This window comes from Nerophis lumbriciformis, linkage group LG29, assembly GCF_033978685.3.
Source record: "Nerophis lumbriciformis linkage group LG29, RoL_Nlum_v2.1, whole genome shotgun sequence".
In the NCBI taxonomy this organism is placed as follows: domain Eukaryota; kingdom Metazoa; phylum Chordata; class Actinopteri; order Syngnathiformes; family Syngnathidae; genus Nerophis; species Nerophis lumbriciformis.
In genome coordinates this window covers 32,665,410-32,688,946 of record NC_084576.2, presented here as the reverse complement: position 1 = coordinate 32,688,946, position 23,537 = coordinate 32,665,410, and the positions used below count along the sequence as shown (strand labels likewise).

The 23,537-nt window shown below is 43.1% G+C and overlaps 1 protein-coding gene across 1 annotated transcript in view; it reads right to left on the bottom strand.

Moving 5' to 3' along the window:
* The window catches only part of afdnb (afadin, adherens junction formation factor b), a 59,412-nt gene extending 37,095 nt beyond the window's left edge, over positions 1-22,317 (bottom strand). The window contains exons 1-11 of the mRNA XM_072911876.1: positions 22,221-22,317; positions 20,228-20,420; positions 19,164-19,261; positions 16,439-16,551; positions 16,307-16,371; positions 14,415-14,495; positions 14,114-14,310; positions 13,963-14,028; positions 7,911-8,056; positions 6,737-6,831; positions 6,400-6,671 (exon numbers count right to left, since the gene is read on the bottom strand). Coding sequence (XP_072767977.1) covers positions 6,400-6,671; positions 6,737-6,831; positions 7,911-8,056; positions 13,963-14,028; positions 14,114-14,310; positions 14,415-14,495; positions 16,307-16,371; positions 16,439-16,551; positions 19,164-19,261; positions 20,228-20,420; positions 22,221-22,316 — 1,422 coding nt within the window. The 5' untranslated portion in view covers position 22,317. The remainder of the gene's footprint in view (positions 1-6,399; positions 6,672-6,736; positions 6,832-7,910; positions 8,057-13,962; positions 14,029-14,113; positions 14,311-14,414; positions 14,496-16,306; positions 16,372-16,438; positions 16,552-19,163; positions 19,262-20,227; positions 20,421-22,220) is intronic.
* Between the last annotated feature and the right edge of the window lie 1,220 nt (positions 22,318-23,537).

Below are 23,537 nucleotides of genomic sequence, written 5' to 3'. Positions count from 1 at the left end.
ATGAAGTATGAAGAATTTATAACTATGTATGGTGATGCTTGCACAAGCTTTCCATTTAATCAACTAACTGGAGTCATTGGGAAAAGATGGAAACAAATAATTAATTATGGAACTACTAAATTATTAGTTTGTAAACCTCTAATAAGAAATTCGAGTTGGCAAAAAGGAACTAAAATAAATAGAAAAATATATAAGTTTTATTTAATAAAGAAATCTTTGAAGGCTGCCCCATACAACACATTTGGAAAATGGGAGGACTTTTTTGACTGCCCGTTGCCGTGGGATGCCATATTCAAACTAATCTATAAAACTACTATTGATGTGCAAAATCATTATTTTCAAATTAAAATTATTTATAACTTCTTACCCACGGGGAAAATGTTAAAATGATGGAATATGACAGAGTCAGATGACTGCCGATTTTGTTGTCAGGAGTCTGAATCCACCCTGCATTTGTTTTGGTATTGTCATATTGTGTCTTCCTTTTGGGTGGAAAGTTGAAAAAATGTGTTTAAGGATTGGTTTGTTTATGAAGCTTGATGTGGTTTCTGTTATTTTGGGAGAGTTCATTGACAATCATGATTCAATCAATTTAATTATAGTACTCGGTAAAAGGTTGATTTTTAAGGCCAAAAACAGATATTCACTTAGTATTACTTTCTTTAAAACATTTATTCAGTATTTTTTAACTTTAGAAAGTTACATGGTTGAAAACGATAATGATGCCAAAAAACATAAAAAAAGATGGGAAGTCCTCAAAGGCTTATGTTGAAAGTGTAATTATGTTTATAGATTATATGATATCTGTTGTTGTATTCCCTAACTTTTAGTGACCTGAAAATAAGATGGACTGTACATACCGTATTTCCCGCACTATAAGCCGCACCTAAAAACCACAAATTTTCACGAAAGCTGACAGTGCGGCTTATAACCCGGTGCGCCTTATATATGGATTAATATAAATATTTATTTTCATAAAGTTTCGGTCTCGCAACTACGGTAAACAGCCGCCATCTTTTTTCCCCGTAGAAGAGGAAGCGCTTCTTCTTCTATGGTAAGCAACCGCCAAGGTAAGCACCCGCCCCCGTAGAAGAGGAAGCGGTTCTTCTTCTACGGTAAGCAACCACCCGCCCCCGTAGAAGAAGAAGCGCGCGGGTATTACGTTTCATTTCCTTTGTGTGTTTACATCTGTAAAGACCACAAAATGGCTCCTACTAAGCGACACGCGTACAACGCAGAATTTAAACTAAGAGACCTTCCCAGCCGGCGTCATCATAAAAGCTAACTCGAAGGGATGGATGGATGAAGAAAAGATGAGCGAGTGGTTAAGGGAAGTTTACGCGAAGAGGCCGGGTGGCTTTTTTCACGCAGCTCCGTCCATGTTGATATACGACTCCATGCGCGCCCACATCACAGATGGTGTCAAAAAACAAATGAAGCACACAAATACAACACTCGCCGTCATTCCGGGTGGATTAACCAAAGAACTCCAACCGCTGGATATTGGTGTCAACAGGGCATTTAAAGCATGACTGCGAACGGCGTGGGAACAATGGATGACCGAAGGCGAACACACATTCACTAAGACAGGGAGACAGCGCCGGTGTTGACTGTTTTTTTGACATTCCCTTTAGCGCAGTTAGATGCGGCTTATAACACGGGGCGGCTTATAGGTGGACAAAGTTTTGAAATATGCCGTTCATTGAAGGCGCGGCTTATAACCCAGGGCGGCTTATGGTGCGGAAAATACGGTACATTTTTTTTGTTTTTTGTTTTGAAAATGTAATTTTGTTTATAGATTATATGCAATCTGTTGTGTTCCAAAATTTTCTGTTTTTTTTATTTTTATTTTTTTTCTCAGTGTACATTGATTGATTGATTGATTGATATATTTTTATTTCAAATATGCATAAAAACAAGAGCAAACCTGATCCAATACAGTACTATAGCCTTAACAGACATTATAACAAAATGAAAACAATGGAAAAGAAAAAACAAAAACAAATGAGCATTGGACTTTTTTTTTTTTTTTTTTTTTTTTTAACATATTTGAAAAGGAGTGAGAAGAAGTTTACACTTATTTAATCCCACCCCCTTTCTTTAAATCATAAATTACTCTGAGCTAGAACTACCTGTTCACTCAATGTACAAACTTAATGAACTTGTATATACATAAATTATAGATATATACATACATATGCACACTACACACATACATAGCCACACCATTACCACTAGTGATCATGGAAATGGTATGATGCCACCACAGCAACACCACTGCCTCAATGGGCAGCCCCACACTCTTCTGTAACATAAACAAGCCAATATCAAAGCCCTTCTTCATCTCTGTACCTCTGGAATACCATGTACCTATACTTCTTTTTAAACTGGTTTATGTTTGGACATTGCTTTAACTCCACATTCAAACCATTCCATAATTTCACTCCACAAATTGAAATACAAACACTTTTAATGGTCGTTCTATAACTAAGCATTTTGAAATTTAAATTCCCCCTTAAATTATAACCGCCCCCTCGTGTGCTGAACAATTTTTGAATGCTTCCTGGGAGTTTATTTATTTTGGCTTTATACATTATTTGTGCAGTTTGATACAAAATAATATCATTAAATTTTAATATTTTTGACTGTAAGAATAGTGAGTGAGTATGGTCCAGATATCCAACCTTGTTGATGATGCGTACAGCTCTTTTCTGAAGTGTAGTTATTGAATTTAATGAGCTTTTATAATTATTCCCCCAGACTTCCACACAGTAGGTTAAGTATGGTAAAACTAATGAACAGTAAAGAATGTGGAGTGATTTGTGATCCAGAACCTGCTTTGCTTTATTTATTACTGAGATGCTTCTTGACAGCTTAGATTGTACATGTTTTATATGTGATTTCCAGTTAATTTGATCGTCAATTGTAACTCCAAGGAATTTTATTTCAAAAACCCTTTCAATATCCACCCCATCTATTTGTATCTGCACCCTTGTTTCACGTGTCCTCTTTCCAAACAGCATTAACTTAGTCTTAGTCAGGTTTAATGACAATTTATTGTAGTCAAACCAAGTTTTTAGTTTACTCATTTCTTCCATAATGACTTCTTGCAATTGATTTAAGTCATCCCCTGAGCAAAAAATATCAGTGTCATCAGCAAATAACACTAATTTCAATAATGTAGACACTTTACATATATCATTGATATATAGGATGAACAGTTTTGGCCCCAACACTGACCCCTGGGGGACACCACAAGCAATATCCAAACACGATGAACAGCAATCCCCCAACTTCACAAACTGTTGTCTCTTATTTAAATAACTTTTAAGCCAATCTAGTACAACTCCCCTAATTCCATACTTTTCCATTTTATTGATTAATATATCGTGGTTAATGAATGAATGAAGGTGTGTGTTGCTGGACCCGACTTGGACATTGTCTGGACTGGACCTGGTTTTTAAAAAAAAAGAAACCTTTAAACGAAGCTAATTTCATTTACAACCAGGTCTGGTGAAGATAAGGTCCTTTCTTTCCTTTTTTTTTTTTTTTTTTTTTTTTATAGATAAGATAAATAAATATTTTCTTGGATAAAAGGGAAAGTAAACAATATAAAAATAATTATATAAGGGAGAAAAAAGAAAGAAAAAAAAGTAATTAAATGAAAATGTTAGTGGACCAGCAGCACAAACAATCAAGTGTGCTTCAGGGACTGTGTTGTGTCCCTTGCAGAAGTGTTGTCCATGTTGTGGGAACCAGAGTATTGATGGCAGAAAGAAACAACCCCTTTTGTGTGAGTGGGTGTGTGTGAGTGTGAATGGGGGAGGGAGGTTTTTTTTCCTGGGTTGATGCACTAGTTGAAAGTGTATCGTGTGTTTTTTTCTATGTTGATTTAATAAAAAAGAAAAAAAAAGAAGAAAAAAAAAACAATCCCTCATCGTCTCTTTAATTTACCCACGAAAATGAGCTCGCTCTCAGCGGCTCACAAATGTTGTTAGCGTAAATGTGCCGGAACATAAATGACTGCTTAAGATGGACAAAGACTTTTCAAGTGTAAAACATACGTAGAGAATGTCTGCAACTTGCGGACGAGGCGAACAATTCAGAAAGTGTTTCTTTCTTTAATTATAATTATTCTAGAAGTATGTTAACTTTTGCTGTATTAGCAGGTTAACTTTAGCATGCTAACGTTTTATACTAGCATTAATGCAAATTCAATTGATTTAAACCTAAATAGCATAGCTTATGATACTTGGCGCCACCTTAGAAGTATGCGTACTTATCCTATGTTAGCATGTTAATATTAGCGTGCTACCTATTTATACTTGCATTTTTTTTGCAAATTTTGTATATTTGAACCGAAAAATCTTCGGTTTTAAAACTTGGCACCATCTTAAACGTACGTCAACTACTCCTATGTTGGCATTTTAACGTTAGCATGCTAACTATTTTTGCTAGCATTCTTGCAAAGGTTATTAGCTTTAACCTAAAAATCTGTTTTTTGATATTTTGTAGTATGCTAACTTATCCTATGCTAGCATGCTATTATTAACATGCTAACATTTCATACTAGCATTTTTGCTCATTTTATTCATTTCAACCTACCGTAGATATCTTGGCGCCATCTTAGAAGTATGCTAGCATTTCTTATGTTATCCTATTGTTAGCGTGCTATCATTTTATGCTCAAATTTTAGCAAACATGATCCGTTTAAGCTTAAAAATCAATGTTTTTGATACTTGCTGCTATATTATAAGTATGCTATTTTAAGTATCCATCCATTTTCTACCGCGTCACAGGGGGTGCTGGAGCCTATCTTAGTATCTACGTTATCATGCTAACGTTAGCGCGCTAACCTTTTTTTGAAAGCCATTCAGCTAATTATGCGTTTAAACCTAAAAAAATCTTGGATTTTGATACGCGGCGACATCTTGTAAGTATGCTAACTGTTCCGTTGTTAGCATGCTAATGTTAGCATGCTAATGTTAGCATGCTAGCATTTTTGCAAATGTTATTAGTTTAAACCTAAAAATCTGTCTATGCTAGCATGCTAACATTAACATGCTAACGTTTTATACTAGCATTTTTGCTCATTTGATTCATTTCAACCTAGATATCTTGGCGCCATCTTAGAAGTATGCTAACGTTTCTTATGTTATCCCAATGTTAGCGTGCTATCATTTTATGCTCAAATTTTAGCAAACATGATCCGTTTAAGCTTAAAAATCAATGTTTTTGATACTTGCTGCTATATTATAAGTATGCTATTTTAAGTATCCATCCATTTTCTACCGCTTGTCCCTTTTGGGGTCACGGGGTGTGCTGGAGCCTATCTTAGTATCTACGTTATCATGCTAACGTTAGCACGCAAACCTTTTTTTTGCAAGCCATTCAGCTAATTATGCGTTTAAACCTAAAAAAATCTTGGATTTTGATACGCGGCGACATCTTATAAGTATGCTAACTGTTCCGTTGTTAGCATGCTAATGTTAGCATGTCATTATGCTGACATAAACGCGCTTTTTTTTGCCTTTCAACACCGGACGAGAGCTTCACAGCACAGATAGCGGGTGTCAGAAAAATTGTATTTAAATGATCAAAAAACTTTCCGTTCTGAGTTCCAGTGAACAGATGAGAGCTGTCTTTGTTGCACCAAGTCAAAGGCTTGGAAAATTCCACTTTGTACGACGAGAGGAGACGGGAGGGGTTATCTATTGTCATCGAAGACCTGCTCAAGCCGAATCCAGGACGAGCCCAAGCCCGAGGGATCTTCTTCTTTTGTCTTCAATGTGACCAAAAACAAGAGCTGTTTACGTACCCCCCATTCCTGTTGAGACATGTGTTGTTGTGTAAACATTGAATATCTAAATAAAAGCGGAGACGTAAACCTTTTTCGTCAGAGCGTGGTGAAAGACTGTGCAGAGAGTACAGTCGCCGCGTCTCTCCTCAATATTGAGTCCAAATTTAATCATGTCTCTGTTTGATTCTTTGCTTCTTGTCTTGTTTAATAGATGTCATCAGTGTTTGAACCTGTTTTCCGCGAGAATTTCCTAGTTATTTTTACTATTAGTTATAACAAATTTGACAATGAGCTCAAAGGATGCACTTTCACTGCCATCTAGTGTCTACTTTTAAGTGTGTGCAGTAATAAAACGAGTAAAACATCAATATACTATCTGTTTTTCAATTTTTGCTGAAATCCTGTGCGTCTGGAGGTTAAGGTTACCGGAACTACAAATTCATAAAATCACAAAAATAAAATAGGCCTCAGAGATTTGCAACTTTTTCCGCAACTTTCTGAAGAAGCTGCCGGAAATTTAGGCATTTCCGGCCTTAACAATCACAAAAAAAAATCAGCAAATTCCTGTAGGGACCGACTCTTGTTGGTGCCACCCTGACCTGGATGATGTGCCCCAGGTGGCAGTCGGCAGCCAGCTCCAGGCCCTGCCTCTCTGCCCAGGCTTCGATGCCGGTAAGTCTCTGGCGCAGAGTCGCCCCCCAGTAGTGGGAGCGCAGGCCCGGGGTAACGGAATCGGGGCTCATGAGGCGATTGAAGAGCCAGGAGCTAATGAAGTGGAAGAGCTGGGAGAAGAGCTGAATGGTGAGGGCGGGGTTGACCCGGTATCGGCGTAACAGCGACATGGCGTTCATTAAGGTGTTCAGAACCATCTCTGTCAAAAGCAAGACTCTGTCAACCAGGCAGCTCTTCTTTACCATAAACATCCGGAGGCGTTACCTATCCCAACGGGCAGAGGACCGTGTTGCTCGGGGTCAACCAGGAAGGTGGGCAGGTGCTTTTGTAGCTCCCTCTGGAGACACTGGATCAGGTAACTGAAGGGATAAAGCACACAAAACCAACATCTGAACGGACAGTTCCAGAAAATCTTTGGCAAAGATTCACAACTCAGTGGCCTAGTGGTTAGAGTGTCCGCCCGGAGATCGGTAGGTTGTGAGTTTGTTTGGTATAGTCATACCAAAGACTATAAAAATGGGAGCCATTACCTCCCTGCTCCGAGGTACTTGAACTCCTCCACTTGGGGCAGGGTCTCCTCCCCAACCCGAAGATGGCATTCCACCCTTTTCCGGGCGAGAACCATGGACTCGGACTTGGAGGTGCTGATTCTCATCCCAGTCGCTTCACACTCGGCTGCGAACCGATCCAGCGAGAGCTGAAGATCCTGGCCAGATGAAGCCATCAGGACCACATCATCTGCAAAAAGCAGAGACCTAATCCTGCAGCCACCAAACCGGAGCCCCTCAACGCCTTGACTACGCCTAGAAATTCTGTCCATAAAAGTTCTGAACAGAATGGGTGACAAAGGGCAGCCTTGGCGGAGTCCAACCCTCACTGGAAACGTGTCCGACTTACTGCCGGCAATGCGGACCAAGCTCTGACACTGATCATACAGGGAGCGGACCGCCACAATCAGACAGTCCGATACCCCATACTCTCTGAGCACTCCCCACAGGACTTCCCGAAAGACACGGTCGAATGCCTTCTCCAAGTCCACAAAGCACATGTAGACTGGTTGGGCAAACTCCCATGCACCCTCAAGGACCCTGCCCAGAGTATAGAGCTGATCCGTAGTTCCACGACCAGGACGAAAACCACACTGTTCCTCCTGAATCTGAGGTTCAACTATCCGGCGTAGCCTCCTCTCCAGTACACCTGAATAGACCTTACCGGGAAGGCTCAGGAGTGTGATCCCACGATAGTTAGAACACACCCTCCGGTTCCCCTTCTTAAAGAGAGGAACCACCACCCCGGTCTGCCAATCCAGAGGTACCGCCCCCGATGTCCACGCGATGCTGCAGAGTCTTGTCAACCACTCAGCATCAAGGGTTGGAATTGGGGGTTAAATCACCAACAATGATGTTCCTGTGGGCTGGAAGGCCATCCCGTCACCTACCTGTAGGCTTGGTGCACCAGGTGGGACAGACACAGCCGACTTTGCCGGGTGAGCCCGCTGAGGTCTTTGTCGTTTTCGAAAAAGCCGAGCAGCTCGGACGTGTTCGCCATCCAGAAGGCGAGAGCGCCCGCGACGTCCTGATGTATCTAAAATAACGCAGAACAGAACCTTTTGTTTACCTTAGGGCCCAACTTTCCCACTACAGATCGGGGCCCAGGGCCCACTCAAATAGATCCACTATGGACTGGACTCTCACACTATTATGTTAGATCCACTATGGACTGGACTATCACTATTATGTTAGATCCACTATGGACTGGACTCTCACTATTATGTTAGATCCACTATGGACTGGTCTCCCACTATTATGTTAGATCCACTATGGACTGGACTCTCACACTATTATGTTAGATCCACTATGGACTGGACTCTCACACTATTATGTTAGATCCACTATGGACTGGACTCTCACACTATTATGTTAGATCCACTATGGACTGGACTCTCACTATTATGTTAGATCCACTATGGACTGGACTCTCACACTATTATGTTAGATCCACTATGGACTGGACTCTCACACTATTATGTTAGATCCACTATGGACTGGACTCTCACTATTATGTTAGATCCACTATGGACTGGACTCCCACTATTATGTTAGATCCACTATGGACTGGACTCTCACACTATTATGCTAGATCCACTACGGACTGGACTCTCACTATTATGTTAGATCCACTATGGACTGGACTCTCACACTATTATGTTAGATCCACTAAGGACTGGACTCTCTCACTATTATGTTAGATCCACTATGGACTGGACTCTCACACTATTATGTTAGATCCACTATGGACTGGACTCTCACACTATTATGTTAGATCCACTATGGACTGGACTCTCACTATTATGTTAGATCCACTATGGACTGGACTCCCACTATTATGTTAGATCCACTATGGACTGGACTCTCACACTATTATGTTAGATCCACTATGGACTGGACTCTCACACTATTATGCCAGATCCACTACGGACTGGACTCTCACACTATTATGTTAGATCCACTATGGACTGGACCCTCTCACTATTATGTTAGATCCACTATGGATTGGACTCTCACACTATTATGTTAGATCCACAATGGACTGGACTCTCACACTATTATGTTAGATCCACTATGGACTGGACTCTCACACTATTATGTTAGATCCACTATGGACTGGACTCCCACTATTATGTTAGATCCACTATGGACTGGACTCTCACTATTATGTTAGATCCACTATGGACTGGACTCTCACTATTATGTTAGATCCACTATGGACTGGACTCTCACACTATTATGTTAGATCCATTATGGACTGGACTCTCCCACTATTATGTTAGATCCACTATGGACTGGACTCTCACTATTATGTTAGATCCACTATGGACTGGACTCTCACAATATTATGTTAGATCCACTATGGACTGGACTCTCACACTAATATGTTAGATCCACTATGGACTGGACTCTCACTATTATGTTAGATCCACTATGGACTGGGCTCTCACACTATTATGCTAGATCCACTACGGACTGGACCCTCACACTATTATGTTAGATCCACTATGGACTGGACTCTCACACTATTATGTTAGATCCACTATGGACTGGACTCTCACTATTATGTTTGATCCACTATGGACTGGACTCTCACACTATTATGTTAGATCCACTATGGACTGGACTCTCACACTATTATGTTAGATCCACTATGGACTGGACTCTCACACTATTATGTTTGATCCACTATGGACTGTACTCTCACTATTATGTTGGATCCACTATGGACTGGACACTCACACTATTATGCTAGATCCACTACCGACTGGACTCTCACACTATTATGTTAGATCCACTATGGACCGGACTCTCACAATATTATGTTAGATCCACTATGGACTGGACTCTCACTATTATGTTAGATCCACTATGGACTGGACTCTCACACTATTATGTTAGATCCATTATGGACTGGACTCTCACACTATTATGTTAGATCCACTATGGACTGGAGTCTCACACTATTATGTTAGATCCACTATGGACTGGACTCTCACTATTATGTTTGATCCACTATGGACTGGACTCTCACATTATTATGTTAGATCCACCATGGACTGGACTCCCGCTATTATGTTAGATCCTCTATGGACTGGACTCTCACTATTATGTTAGATCCACTATGGACTGGACTCTCCCACTATTATGTTAGATCCACTATGGACTGGACTCCCACTATTATGTTAGATCCACTATGGACTGGACTCTCACTATTATGTTAGATCCACTATGGACTGGACTCTCACTATTATGTTAGATCCACTATGGACTGGACTCTCACACTATTGTTAGATCCACTATGGACTGGACTCTCACTATTATGTTAGATCCACTATGGACTGGACTCTCACACTATTATGTTAGATCCACTATGAACTGGACTCTCACTATTATGTTAGATCCACTATGGACTGGACTCTCACTATTATGTTAGATCCACTATGGACTGGACTCTCACTATTATGTTAGATCCACTATGGACTGGACTCTCACTATTATGTTAGATCCACTATGGACTGGACTCTCACTATTATGTTAGATCCACTATGGACTGGACTCTCACTATTATGTTAGATCCACCATGGACTGGACTCTCACTATTATGTTAGATCCACTATGGACTGGACTCCCACTATTATGTTAGATCCACTACGGACTGGACTCTCACACTATTATGTTAGATCCACTATGGACTGGACTCTGACACTATTATGTTAGATCCACTATGGACTGGACTCTCACACTATTATGTTAGATCCACTACGGACTGGACTCTCACACTATTATGTTAGATCCACTATGGACTGGACTCTCACACTATTATGTTAGATCCACTATGGACTGGACCCTCACACTATTATGTTAGATCCACTATGGACTGGACTCTCACACTATTATGCTAGATCCACTACGGACTGGACTCTCACAATATTATGTTAGATCCACTATGGACTGGACTCTCACTATTATGTTAGATCCACTATGGACTGGACTCTCACACTATTATGTTAGATCCACTATGGACTGGACTCTCAACACTAATATGTTAGATCCACTATGGACTGGACTCTCACACTAATATGTTAGATCCACTATGGACTGGACTCTCACACTATTATGTTAGATCCACTATGGACTGGACTCTCACTGTTATGTTAGATCCACTATGGACTGGACTCTCACTATTATGTTAGATCCACTATGGACTGGACTCTCACACTATTATGTTAGATCCACTATGGACCGGACTCTCACACTAATATGTTAGATCCACTATGGACTGGACTCTCACACTAATATGTTAGATCCACTATGGACTGGACTCTCACACTATTATGTTAGATCCACTATGGACTGGACTGTCACTATTATGTTAGATACACTATGGACCGGACTCTCACACTTATGTTAGATCCACTATGGACTGGACTCTCACAATATTATGTTAGATCCACTATGGACTGGACCCTCACACTATTATGTTAGATCCACTATGGACTGGACTCTCACACTATTATGTTAGATCCACTATGGACTGGACCCTCACACTATTATGTTAGATCCACTATGGACTGGACTCTCACACTATTATGTTAGATCCACTATGGACTGGACTCTCACGCTATTATGTTAGATCCACTATGGACTGGACTCTCACACTATTATGTTAGATCCACTACGGACTGGACCCTCACACTATTATGTTAGATCCACTATGGACTGGACTCTCACACTATTATGTTAGATCCACTATGGACTGGACTCTCACTATTATGTTAGATCCACTATGGACTGGACTCCCACTATTATGTTAGATCCACTATGGACTGGACTCTCACTATTATGTTAGATCCACTATGGACTGGACTCTCACTATTATGTTAGATCCACTATGGACTGGACTCTCACACTATTATGTTAGATCCACTATGGACTGTACTCTCACTATTATGTTGGATCCACTATGGACTGGACTCTCACACTAATATGTTAGATCCACTATGGACTGGACTCTCACACTATTATGTTAGATCCACTATGGACTGGACTCTCACACTATTATGTTAGATCCACTATGGACTAGACTCTCACACTATTATGTTAGATCCACTATGGACTGGACTCTCACACTATTATGTTAGATCCACTATGGACTGGACTCTCACACTATTATGTTTGATCCACTATGGACTGGACTCTCACACTATTATGTTAGATCCACTATGGACTGGACTCTCACACTATTATGTTAGATCTACTATGGACTGGACTCTCACACTATTATGTTAGATCCACTATGGACTGGACTCTCACTATTATGTTGGATCCACTATGGACTGGACTCTCACTATTATGTTAGATCCACTATGGACTGGACTCTCACACTATTATGTTAGATCCACTATGGACTGGACTCTCACTATTATGTTAGATCCACTATGGACTGGACTCTCACAATAGTATGTTAGATCCACTATGGACTGGACTCCCACTATTATGTTAGATCCACTATGGACTGGACTCTCACATTATTATGTTAGATCCACTATGGACTGGACTCTCACACTATTATGTTAGATCCACTATGGACTGGACTCTCACTATTATGTTTGATCCACTATGGACTGGACTCTCACACTATTATGCTAGATCCACTACGGACTGGACTCTCACACTATTATGTTAGATCCACTATGGACTGGACTCCCACTATTATGTTAGATCCACTATGGACTGGACTCTCACACTATTATGTTAGATCCACTATGGACTGGACTCTCACACTAATATGTTAGATCCACTATGGACTGGACTCTCACACTATTATGTTAGATCCACTATGGACTGGACTCTCACACTATTATGTTAGATCCACTATGGACTGGACTCACACTATTATGTTAGATCCACTATGGAGTGGACTCTCACACTATTATGTTAGATCCACTATGGACTGGACTCTCACACTATTATGTTAGATCCACTATGGACTGGACTCTCACACTATTATGTTAGATCCACTATGGACTGGACTCTCACTATTATGTTAAATCCACTATGGACTGGACTCTCACTATTATGTTATATCCACTATGGACTGGACTCTCACTATTATGTTAGATCCACTATGGACTGGACTCTCACACTATTATGTTAGATCCACTATGGACTGGACTCACACTATTATGTTAGATCCACTATGGAGTGGACTCTCACACTATTATGTTAGATCCACTATGGACTGGACTCTCACACTATTATGTTAGATCCACTATGGACTGGACTCTCACACTATTATGTTAGATCCACTATGGACTGGACTCACACTATTATGTTAGATCCACTACGGACTGGACTCTCACACTATTATGTTAGATCCACTATGGACTGGACTCTCACACTATTATGTTAGATCCACTATGGACTGGACTCTCACACTATTATGTTAATTTGGATGGTTTTGGTTCCCCGTTTTGATTCCGGTTTCCAACAATTCTGATTCTGATTCTTTTAAGAGGCGGAAATTATTTTCTGAGTTTGTGAATATTACCGCTTAAGCGACTGTTGTGATTGCCGGTGTTTAGTCGGCAACCGAATGTGAGGCCACGCGCAAAACAAAGATATCGATATCGTTTGATTTTACGTGAATCGATACCTCGTAGTACTGACAGAATTCGGTCAGTGCCCAGTTCGGTACCCATCCCAAGTAGCATCCCCTGCCAATCGGCGGACTGAGTATCAAAAATAGGATTCAAAGATATCGATATTGTTTGATTTTACGTGAATCGATACCTGGTAGTACCGACAGAATTCGGTCAGTGCCCAGTTCGGTACCCATCCCAAGTAGCATCCCCTGCCAATCGGCGGACTGAGTATCAAAAATAGGATTCAAAGATATCGATATTGTTTGATTTTACGTGAATCGATACCTGGTAGTACCGACAGAATTCGGTCAGTGCCCAGTTCGGTACCCATCCCAAGTAGCATGCCCTTCCAATCGGCGGACTGAGCATCAAAAATAGGATTCAACGTTTAAAAATGTGGACCGTTTTGGGAGAATCGACTGTGTGTGAAGGTTTCATGGACTTGCCTGGATGGTCTTGCCGATCAAGGCCACCATTCTGTTGACCAGCGCGGTCACACGGTCCATCGTTCCTGGTGCTGAGGAGCCTGGGCGTTGTAGCATAGAGCGGCTCGCGGCGTACAGGGCGTACGCTGGCGAGAGCTTGAAATGAACCGTTGAGCTGTTGGTGGAGTTTATGACCGCGGACAGGAAGTCTTCTTCCACTGACCAGCAGTCGTGAAGAACCCACGTTGCCAATAACGGGCCACAAGGATCATGTTACAAGTTTATCAGGTCATAAAATGCTAAAAAATGTTGTCATACTCACGATGATCACTGATCGTAATTCCGAGCGGTAATCCAAGCGGATCCCAGAAGTCTGGCTGAGGACTTCCTGTGTGGTTTGTCTCTGCCATTCAAATTCCAAACAATACCTTGAATTAACAACTTCAGTCCACAATATTGGAATCAAAATCCCTGGAGGTGTTCTTTTCGTGAGGTTTTGAAGGAGGATAGAGATGCACTTTCTTTTACACTTGTTGGTAGTGCATTCAATATAGATGTAGCATAGAAGGAGAATGAGTTAAGACCTTGGTTAGATCGGAATCTGGGGTTTGACGTGGTTTGTGGAGCTCCCCCTGGTGTTGTGGTTATGACGGTCATTTACGTTCTGGAAGTAGTTTGACATGGACTTCGGTATCAGGGAGGTGTAGCGGATTTTATAGACCAGGCTCAGTGCAAGTTGTTTTACTCTGTCCTCCACCTTGAGCCAGCCCACTTTGGAGAAGTGGGTAGGAGTGAGGTGTGATCTGGGGTGGAGGTCTAGAAGTATACTGACTAGCTTGTTCTGGGATGTTTGGAGTCTTGATTTGAGGGTTTTGGAGGTGCTTGGGTTACCAGGAGGTGCATGCGTAGTCGAAAAAGGGTTGAATGAGAGTTCCCGCTAGAATCGTCATGGTGCTCTTGTTGACCAGAGAAGAGATTCTGTAGAGAAATCTTGTTCGTTGGTTGACCTTTTTGATTACCTTGGTTGCAATTTTATCACAGGAAAGATTAGCCTCTTGAATGGAACCTAGGTCGGTTGTTTGTCTCCGAGCTTGTCAAAGATACATTTCTGTTTTGAATTCATCATTTATGGAACATGGTCCACTCGGACTCAATGTCCACCGCCTCCCACGTGACATGGTCAAAATTCTTCCGGAGGTGGGAATTGAAACTCTCTCTGACAGGAAACTCTGCTAGGCGTTCCCAGCAGACCCTCACCCTCGCGTTTGGGCCTGACAGGTCTGTCCGGCATCCTCCCCCACCATCGCAGCCAACTCACCACCAGGTGGTGATCGGTAGAAAGCTCAGCCCCTCTCGGTTCGCAGCCGAGTGTGAAGCGACTGGGATGGGAATCAGCACCTCCAAGTCCGAGTCCATGGTTCTCGCACGGAAAATGGTGGAGTTCTATCTCCGGGTTGGGGAGGAGACCCTGCCCCAAGTGGAGGAGTTCAAGTACCTCGGAGTCTTGTTCACGAGTGAGGGAAGAGTGGATCGTGAGAGCGACAGGCGGATCGGTGCGACGTCTTCAGTAATGCGGACGCTGTATCGATCCCTTGTGGTGAAGAAGGAGCTGAGCCGGAAGGCAAAGCTCTCAATTTACCGGTCGATCTACGTTCCCATCCTCACCTATGGTCATGAGCTTTGGGTTATGACCGAAAGGACAAGATCACGGGTACAAATGAGTTTCCTCCGCCTTAGAGATAGGGTGAGAAGCTCTGTCATCCGGGAGGAGCTCAAAGTAAAGCCGCTGCTCCTCCACATCGAGAGGAGCCAGATGAGGTGGTTCGAGCATCTGGTCAGGATGCCACCCGAACGTCTCCCTAGGGAGGTGTTTCGGGCACGTCCGACCGGTAGGAGGCCACGGGGAAGACCCAGGACATGTTGGGAAGACTATGTCTCCCGGCTGGTTTGGGAACGCCTCGGGATCCCCCGGGAGGAGCTGGACCAAGTGGCTGGGGACAGGGAAGTCTGGGCTTCCCTGCTTAGGCTGCTGCCCCCGCGACCCGACCTCGGATAAGCGGAAGAAGATGGATGGATGGATGGATGGAATTCATCATTTACTGAGAGGAGTAGTTTTTAGTTCGATAAACTACTAAGTAAAGAAAAAAACAAATTCCAGGAACTTACAGGTTTCTGAATTTTAGGTGGACAAAAAATGCTAACTGTGTTACGTACCGCCGTCTTCCTGCCTTTTGTTTCCTCGCCATTGTTCTGCTGCTTCTGGATTTCCATTCGGTGACCTAAAATGTTTGTTTAAGATAAGATAAGTGGAACAAATATCGCTAGCAAAGAAACATTTTTTCTTACCAGTTCTCTGCAGGTCTGTCAGGAACTTTATTTTTGTTCTTTTTCTCTTTTCTGGACAAAGTCCTTTTAAAGGTCTGGATCACGCCTCCCTTCTCTTTATTCTGACTGCCGTCCTTTATTGGTTAGCACAAAAGTAGAAACTGTTGGAATAATTGTTTGTAAGTTATCACAAAAGAAACGTTGTATTATGAATGCTGTCTTTCGAGGCCTAACAAGAGGAAGAAGGCTCGTGAAACTCCACTGTGATTTCAACACGGACAGATGGCAGGATCTGCTCAACTTCCAGAGGAACTCTCTTTGAAGTGTTAAACGAACTCTCTTTGAAGTATTTCACAAACTCTCTTCCGACTATTTGGTAACCAAGGTCAACGCTATTTACGACCCGCTGCCCTCTTGAAGTCGTTGTGGTCAGGAGACGGAGGGGGTTATCCATTGTCCTCCAACACCTGCCCCAGCTGGATCCAGGAAGAGCCCAAGCCCGAGAAATCCTCTTCTTGGTCTTCAAAGCGACTGTTTTACATACTTCCCATCCCTGCTGTGACATGTGTTGGCGCGTGAACATTGAACATCTGAATAAAAGAGGAGACGAAAACCTTCTTCGTCAGAGCGTGGCGCAGGACTGTACAGAGAGTGCAGTGGCCATGTCTCTCCTCAATATTGAGTCCAAATTGAATTCTGTCTCTGTTTGATTCCTTGCCTTTTGTCTTGTTTAATAGATGTCCTCAGTGTTTGAACGTGACAGAAACCAAGACTTGCATATACCACATACATACTTGCCAACCCTCCCGATTTTTCCGGGAGACTCCCGAATTTCAGTGCCCCTCCCGAAAATCTCCCGGGGCAACCATTCTCCCGAATTTCTCCCGATTTTCAACCGGACAACAATATTGAGGGCGCGCCGTGATGGCACTGCCTTTAGCGTCCTCTACAACTTGTCGTTGCCGGCCCAGTCACATGTCGTTTACGGCTTCTACAGACACACGTAAGTGACTGCAAGACATACTTGGTCAACAGCCATACAAGTCATAGTGAGGGTGGCCGTATAAACAACTTTAACACTGTTACAAATATGCGCCACACTGTGAACACACACCAAACAAGAATGACAAACACATTTCGGGAGAACATCCGCACCGTAACTGTTGGAATAATTCTTTGTAAGTTATCACAAAAGAAACGTTGTATTACATTATGTTCCTGATAAGAAGATGAAGGCTGTCTTTCGAGGCCTAACAAGAGGAAGAAGGCTCGTGAAACGCCACTGTGATTTCAACACGGACAGATGGCAGGATCTGCTCAACTTCCAGAGGAACTCTCTTTGAAGTGTTAAACGAACTCTCTTTGAAGTATTTCACAAACTCTCTTCCGACTATTTGGTAACCGAGGTCAACGCTATTTACGACCCGCTGCCCTCTTGAAGTCGTTGTGGTCAGGAGACGGAGGGGGTTATCCATTGTCCTCCAACTCCCTGCCCCAGCTGGATCCAGGAAGAGCCCAAGCCCGAGAAATCCTCTTCTTGGTCTTCAAAGCGACCGAAAAACAATGACTGTTTTACATACTTCCCATTCCTGCTGTGACATGTGTTGGCGCGTGAACATTGAACATCTGAATAAAAGAGGAGACGACAACCTTCTTCGTCAGAGCGTGGTGCAGGACTGTACAGAGAGTGCAGTGGCCATGTCTCTCCTCAAGTCTGTCTCTGTGTGATTCCTTGCCTTTTGTCTTGTTTAATAGATGTCTTCAGTGTTTGAACGTGACAGTAACACAGAACAAATACCCAGAATCCCTTGTAGCCCTAACTCTTCCAGGACGCTACAATATACACCCCCGCTACCTCCAAACCCCCCCCCCCCCCCCCCCCCCCCCCCCCCCCCACACACACCTCAACTCCCCACCCCCCATCTCCCGAATTCGGAGGTCTCAAGGTTGGCAAGTATGACCACATATCTACTCCACTGTGTACATACATCTACTGATGCTTAGTCTGGACACATCCTCAGTGACCTCTTGGATTCACCGGGCGTTTCGGGTCTCTCAACTGGTCATACGCCCTCCTCCAAGCGACCCAACCGGGGGTGATCAAATCCCCCGGCTTGTGTCCAGACGGCTCGCTAGCTACCATGACTCCAAGGATCTCCTCTTTTGAGCCACAACCATCTCGAGGCCCTTTCCGCCGCTTCGGTGGTACTGCGGATGGCTCTCCTCTTTCTCTCTCCATCGATGCCCAAACTGCTGAAGGCTCCGACCAAGGAACGGGCTGCAAATCCTCCACATCCAACCTCCACAGGGAAACACCTTGCTCTCCAACCAGCCTGCTGACAGTCGCTGACCAGTCCTGCATACTTGGAGAGCTTCCTCTCGAAGGCTTCTTCCAGGCGATCTTCCCACGGGACTGTCAGCTCCAGCAGCACAGCTTATTTGGTGGACTCAGACACAAGGACAATGTCTGGTCGCAGGGTGGTGACTGCGATATGGCTAAGGAACTTCAGCTGGTTTTCAATAGATGTCTTCAGTGTTTGAACGTGACAGTAACACAGAACAAATACCCAGAATCCCTTGTAGCCCTAACTCTTCCGGGACGCTACAATATACACCCCCGCTACCACCAAACCCCGCCCCACCCCCACACCTCAACTCCCCACCCCCCATCTCCCGAATTCGGAGGTCTCAAGGTTGGCAAGTATGACCACATATCTACTCCATAGCATATTTACGACACATTTACCTCGGTGGTCTGCTTGAGCACGAAACGTCCTTCTCTGTTGTCCGAGTTCCAGTTCAACTGAACCACCAAAGGTCTTTCGTCCTCGTTCACTTTGCGTTCTGTTGATGCGCAGAAAAAGTCGCAAAAAAATCTCCAACTAGACCGTTCAAACACTTTAGCTATTGTTATTAATACGGACAGTTAAATGGTTACATCCATACTTGCCAACCCTCCCGGATTTTCCGGGAGACTCCCGAAATTCAGCGCCTCTCCCGAAAACCTCCCGGGACAAATTTTCTCCCGAAAAACTCCCGAAATTCAGGCGGACCTGAGTGACGTGTTGACAACACACAACAACAGTGTCTACCGTAAAGCAGTTGGTCTGCCGTAAACAGCAATGTTGTGACACTTTTAAACAGGACAATACTGCCATCTACTGTACATGCATATGTGACCCACCCATAATGTGTCACATTTTTGTGTTGATTTATTTATTTTATTTTGTGGTTTGAATTCGTTTTTGGAGCTGTCATTACACATTTATCAGTATTCACATTGGTCAGTAGGGGGCAGTAGGGCGTTTCTTCCCAATTGAATGCTATCGCCTGCAGAACGGAAGTGTCTTGTCATTCTGATGAGCGCGACCAGTCTGTGAACAATTGAAACGTCCTGTGTGCTTTTTCCTCCTGTATAACAGGTTAGTTTTGGTGAATCAACTCACTGAATGATATCCATGTGATCTTTATAAGTTTAAGTACACATTCTGATGGTGGAGCCTAACTCTAAAGTGTTTGTGAGTTGTAGTTTGTAAATGAACACTGAAATTCAAGTATTTATTTTATTTATATATATATATATATATATAGCTAGAATTCACTGAAAGTCAAGTATTTCTTATATATATATATATATATCTTAACCACGCCCCCAACCACGCCCCCCGCCCCACCCCCGACCACGAAAAACCCCCGCCCCCACCCCCCCACCCCCCACCCCCCACCTCCCGAAATCGGAGGTCTCAAGGTTGGCAAGTATGGTTACATCCCTAGTATGTGTACTTATGTTACGTCACCCTGGTCTCTCACCTTCATTGCCGTGTACTTCGTAGAGAGAGAAGCAGTCGGTCAGCATTTTCATGTCAGGCCTGAACTTCTCGGACAGAGTTCGGACGACGTCGCGGGCGGAGGCGTTGCTGCCGAAACGAAGACACTTGGTGGCGACGTTTTCTCCCGATGATTCCTCCAAGTAGAAGCGCATCACTCCTTGGAACACCAGATTCTAACCAGCGCATAAACAGTCGCGTTTCAATTTGATCGGAAACTTCTACTCGTGCGTCTTTTGTACAAAAGCCGAAAGCAGTGAAGTTGTCACGTTGTGTAAATGGTAAATAAAAAGAGAATACAACAAATCCTTTTCAACTTATATTCAATTGAATAGACTGCAAAGACAAGATATTTCACGTTCACACTGAGAAACTGAAAAAAAAAGCTGGCACAAGTGGCAAAAAAGAGTGAGAAAGTTGAGGAATGCTCATCAAAGACTTATTTGGAACATACCACAGGTGAACAGGCTAATTGGGAACAGGTGGGTGCCACGATTGGGTATAAAAGCAGCTTCCATGAAATGCTCAGTCGTTCACAAACAAGGACGGGGCGAGGGTCACCACTTTGTCAACAAATGCCTGAGCAAATTGTTTAAGAACAACATTTCTCAAGCAGCTATTGCAAGGAATTTAGGGATTTCACCATCTACGCTCTGTAATATCATCAAAAGGTTCAGAGAATCTGGAGAAATCACTGCACGTAAGCAGCAAGGCTGAAAACCAACATTGAATGCCCGTGACCTTTGATCCCTCAGGTGGTATTGCATCAGAAACCGACATCATTGTGTAAAAGATATCACCACATGGGCTCAGGAACGCTTCAGAAAACCACTGTCAGGCACTACAGTTGGTCACTACGTCTGTAAGTGCAAGTTAAAACTCTACTATGCAAAGCCAAAGCCATTTATCAACAACACCCAGAAAAATGCTGTCGACTTCGCCAGGCCCGAGCTCATCTAAGATGGACTGATGCAAAGTGAAAAAGTGTTCTGTGGTCTGACGAGTCCACATTTCAAATTGTTTTTGGAACCCTGAAAATGGATGGCGCTGGAGCGTCGGGCCCATACCCGGCCGTCGCCGGCAGCGAGAGCCACGAGGGCTAGGCCGCGACGAGTAGGATGGCCGCCGCGGTGCGCGCTAAAGCCTCGGGTGCAAGCCCGGGTGGAGCCGCCGCGGGTGCGAGGGACATCGCACCTCCACGCGCTTGGAGGTGCGCTCAGCGCGGCTCCCAGATGATTGCGCACTGGTGTGCGTCTGGGCCGTGACAGCGTGGCACGCATTGAATGTCTCTGCTGCATTGGATCAGTCTCCTTTCTTTAACAGGCAAAAGCTTTCTAACCTCACTAATGCCTTGCATCGTCTATATTAGATATATAACAACGGGCGGGTGCGGTGTTGATTAAATGTTAGTTCGGGTGGATGCGGATGGTTGACGACTTTTGTGATGCGGTTGCGGATGAAATAATTGCCTATCCGCGCATCTCTAATATATATATATATATATATATATATATAAAAAAAAAATATATATATATATATTTATATATTTTTTTTTAATATAAAAAAATAAAAAAAATAAAAAACAATAATAATAATAAAAAAATTAAATAAAAAAAAATATATATTTTTTTTAACTTGGGACATACTGCAGGCCAGATTGGGGATGCTGGCGGGCCGGATCCAGGCCACGGGCCGTAGTTTAGGTAGCCCTGCTGTAAGCCATATTATTATATCAAAAGAAGTCTTGATATGTTAGAGTTGTATGTCATATTTTCGTTTCACTTTGTAAATCCACAATAAACCAACCATTGCACCACATTTTGATGAGTTCACCTTCACTTCTATATTCAACCTGACCAAAAAAACTGCGCACTTATTTTCAAAACGAGATTTTTTTTCCGTTTGAAAGTACAAAACTTTTGCCCCTCTTAAGCTCCGAACCACATTTCCCCGAGTGACGCCGCTGGGTTACTCACCTTGTCCGGTTCACTTATCTCAAATAAGTCCAGTCTGTTATTGTTCCACTCTCGGATGACGTGGGTCAATTTCTCCCGTTCTTCGTCCACCGGCATGTTTGTGACCTCCGGGAAGATGATATCAGCCAGACTGACGGTTGTAGCAAGTAGCGGGGAGGTTTTAACATAATTGCATACTTCACCCCCCCACCCCCAGCCCCCATTTTAACGGGTCAGCGGAGCTTGGTTATGTGCGGGCGGGGAACAGTTCTCTAATCATACGTCACTCATGTCATTTCAACAACATGACTCTCAGGTTGAACAATTTCAACATTCCTCATCTTCTTGAGCGGCAAACACATTTTCACCAGCAGCCAGGCTTTGTTGTTGTTGTTTTTTCAAAGAATCGACACATTGATGCCAAAAGGGAAACCCACTTCTCACGCATGCCAGCGACGCTCAGGAAAGTTAGCGCTCACAGGAACGTCCCTTTCAGTGGACGCCACGTATGTGGGGCAGCTTTTGTTGGCCGGGGCGCTAAGCCTTTTTTCTGGATAAATGATGAGTGGGACAAAAAAGCTCAGTGAGACATACAGTGTACAAACGGAAATCTTCAACAATCGCCGGTATTGTTGTCTGGAAAATGCTTTAAAGCAGGGATGTCAACGTGGTTTTCATTGAGGGCCACATGGCAGAGGGCCGCTTGTAACAGTGAATAATGACCTACTCAGTGGCCTAGTGCAGGGGTGCTCATCAGAGGCGGGACCAAGTCATTGTTTTGCAAGTCACAAGTAAGTCTCAAGTCTTTGCCCTCAAGTCCGAGTCAAGTCCCGAGTCAAGACAGGCAAGCCCCGAGTCAAGTCCAAAGTCAAGACTGGAAAGTCTCAAGTCAAGTCCTAAGTCCTGCATTTTGAGTTTCGAGTCCTTTCAAGTCCTTTTAACCACAGACTAATATATTAACACAGATTGTGTATGCTTTTCAAACGCTGTATTTATTTATTAAAACAAGTGCATTTTAAATTGCAGGAAAGAAAATTGTGCTGACATTGCACTTTATAATAGCACTATTAACCAGTCATTTTAAACATTAACTCATTCCTTTACAGAACAAACACATTGAAAAATAAAGTGCAAATGTACTTATTTGTACAAAAGTGTTAACATTGAAAAAACATGACATATACGTGAACATAAAAAAGTTGTACTTTTTATATGTCAGGGCCCTATGCTGCATTGCATTTGCAAAAGACCAAATTAGCCAAGAGTCTGTCAGTCATTTGTGCACGATGGGGGCGTAGTATGATGCCACCATGGCTGAAAACTCGCTCCACTGGAGCA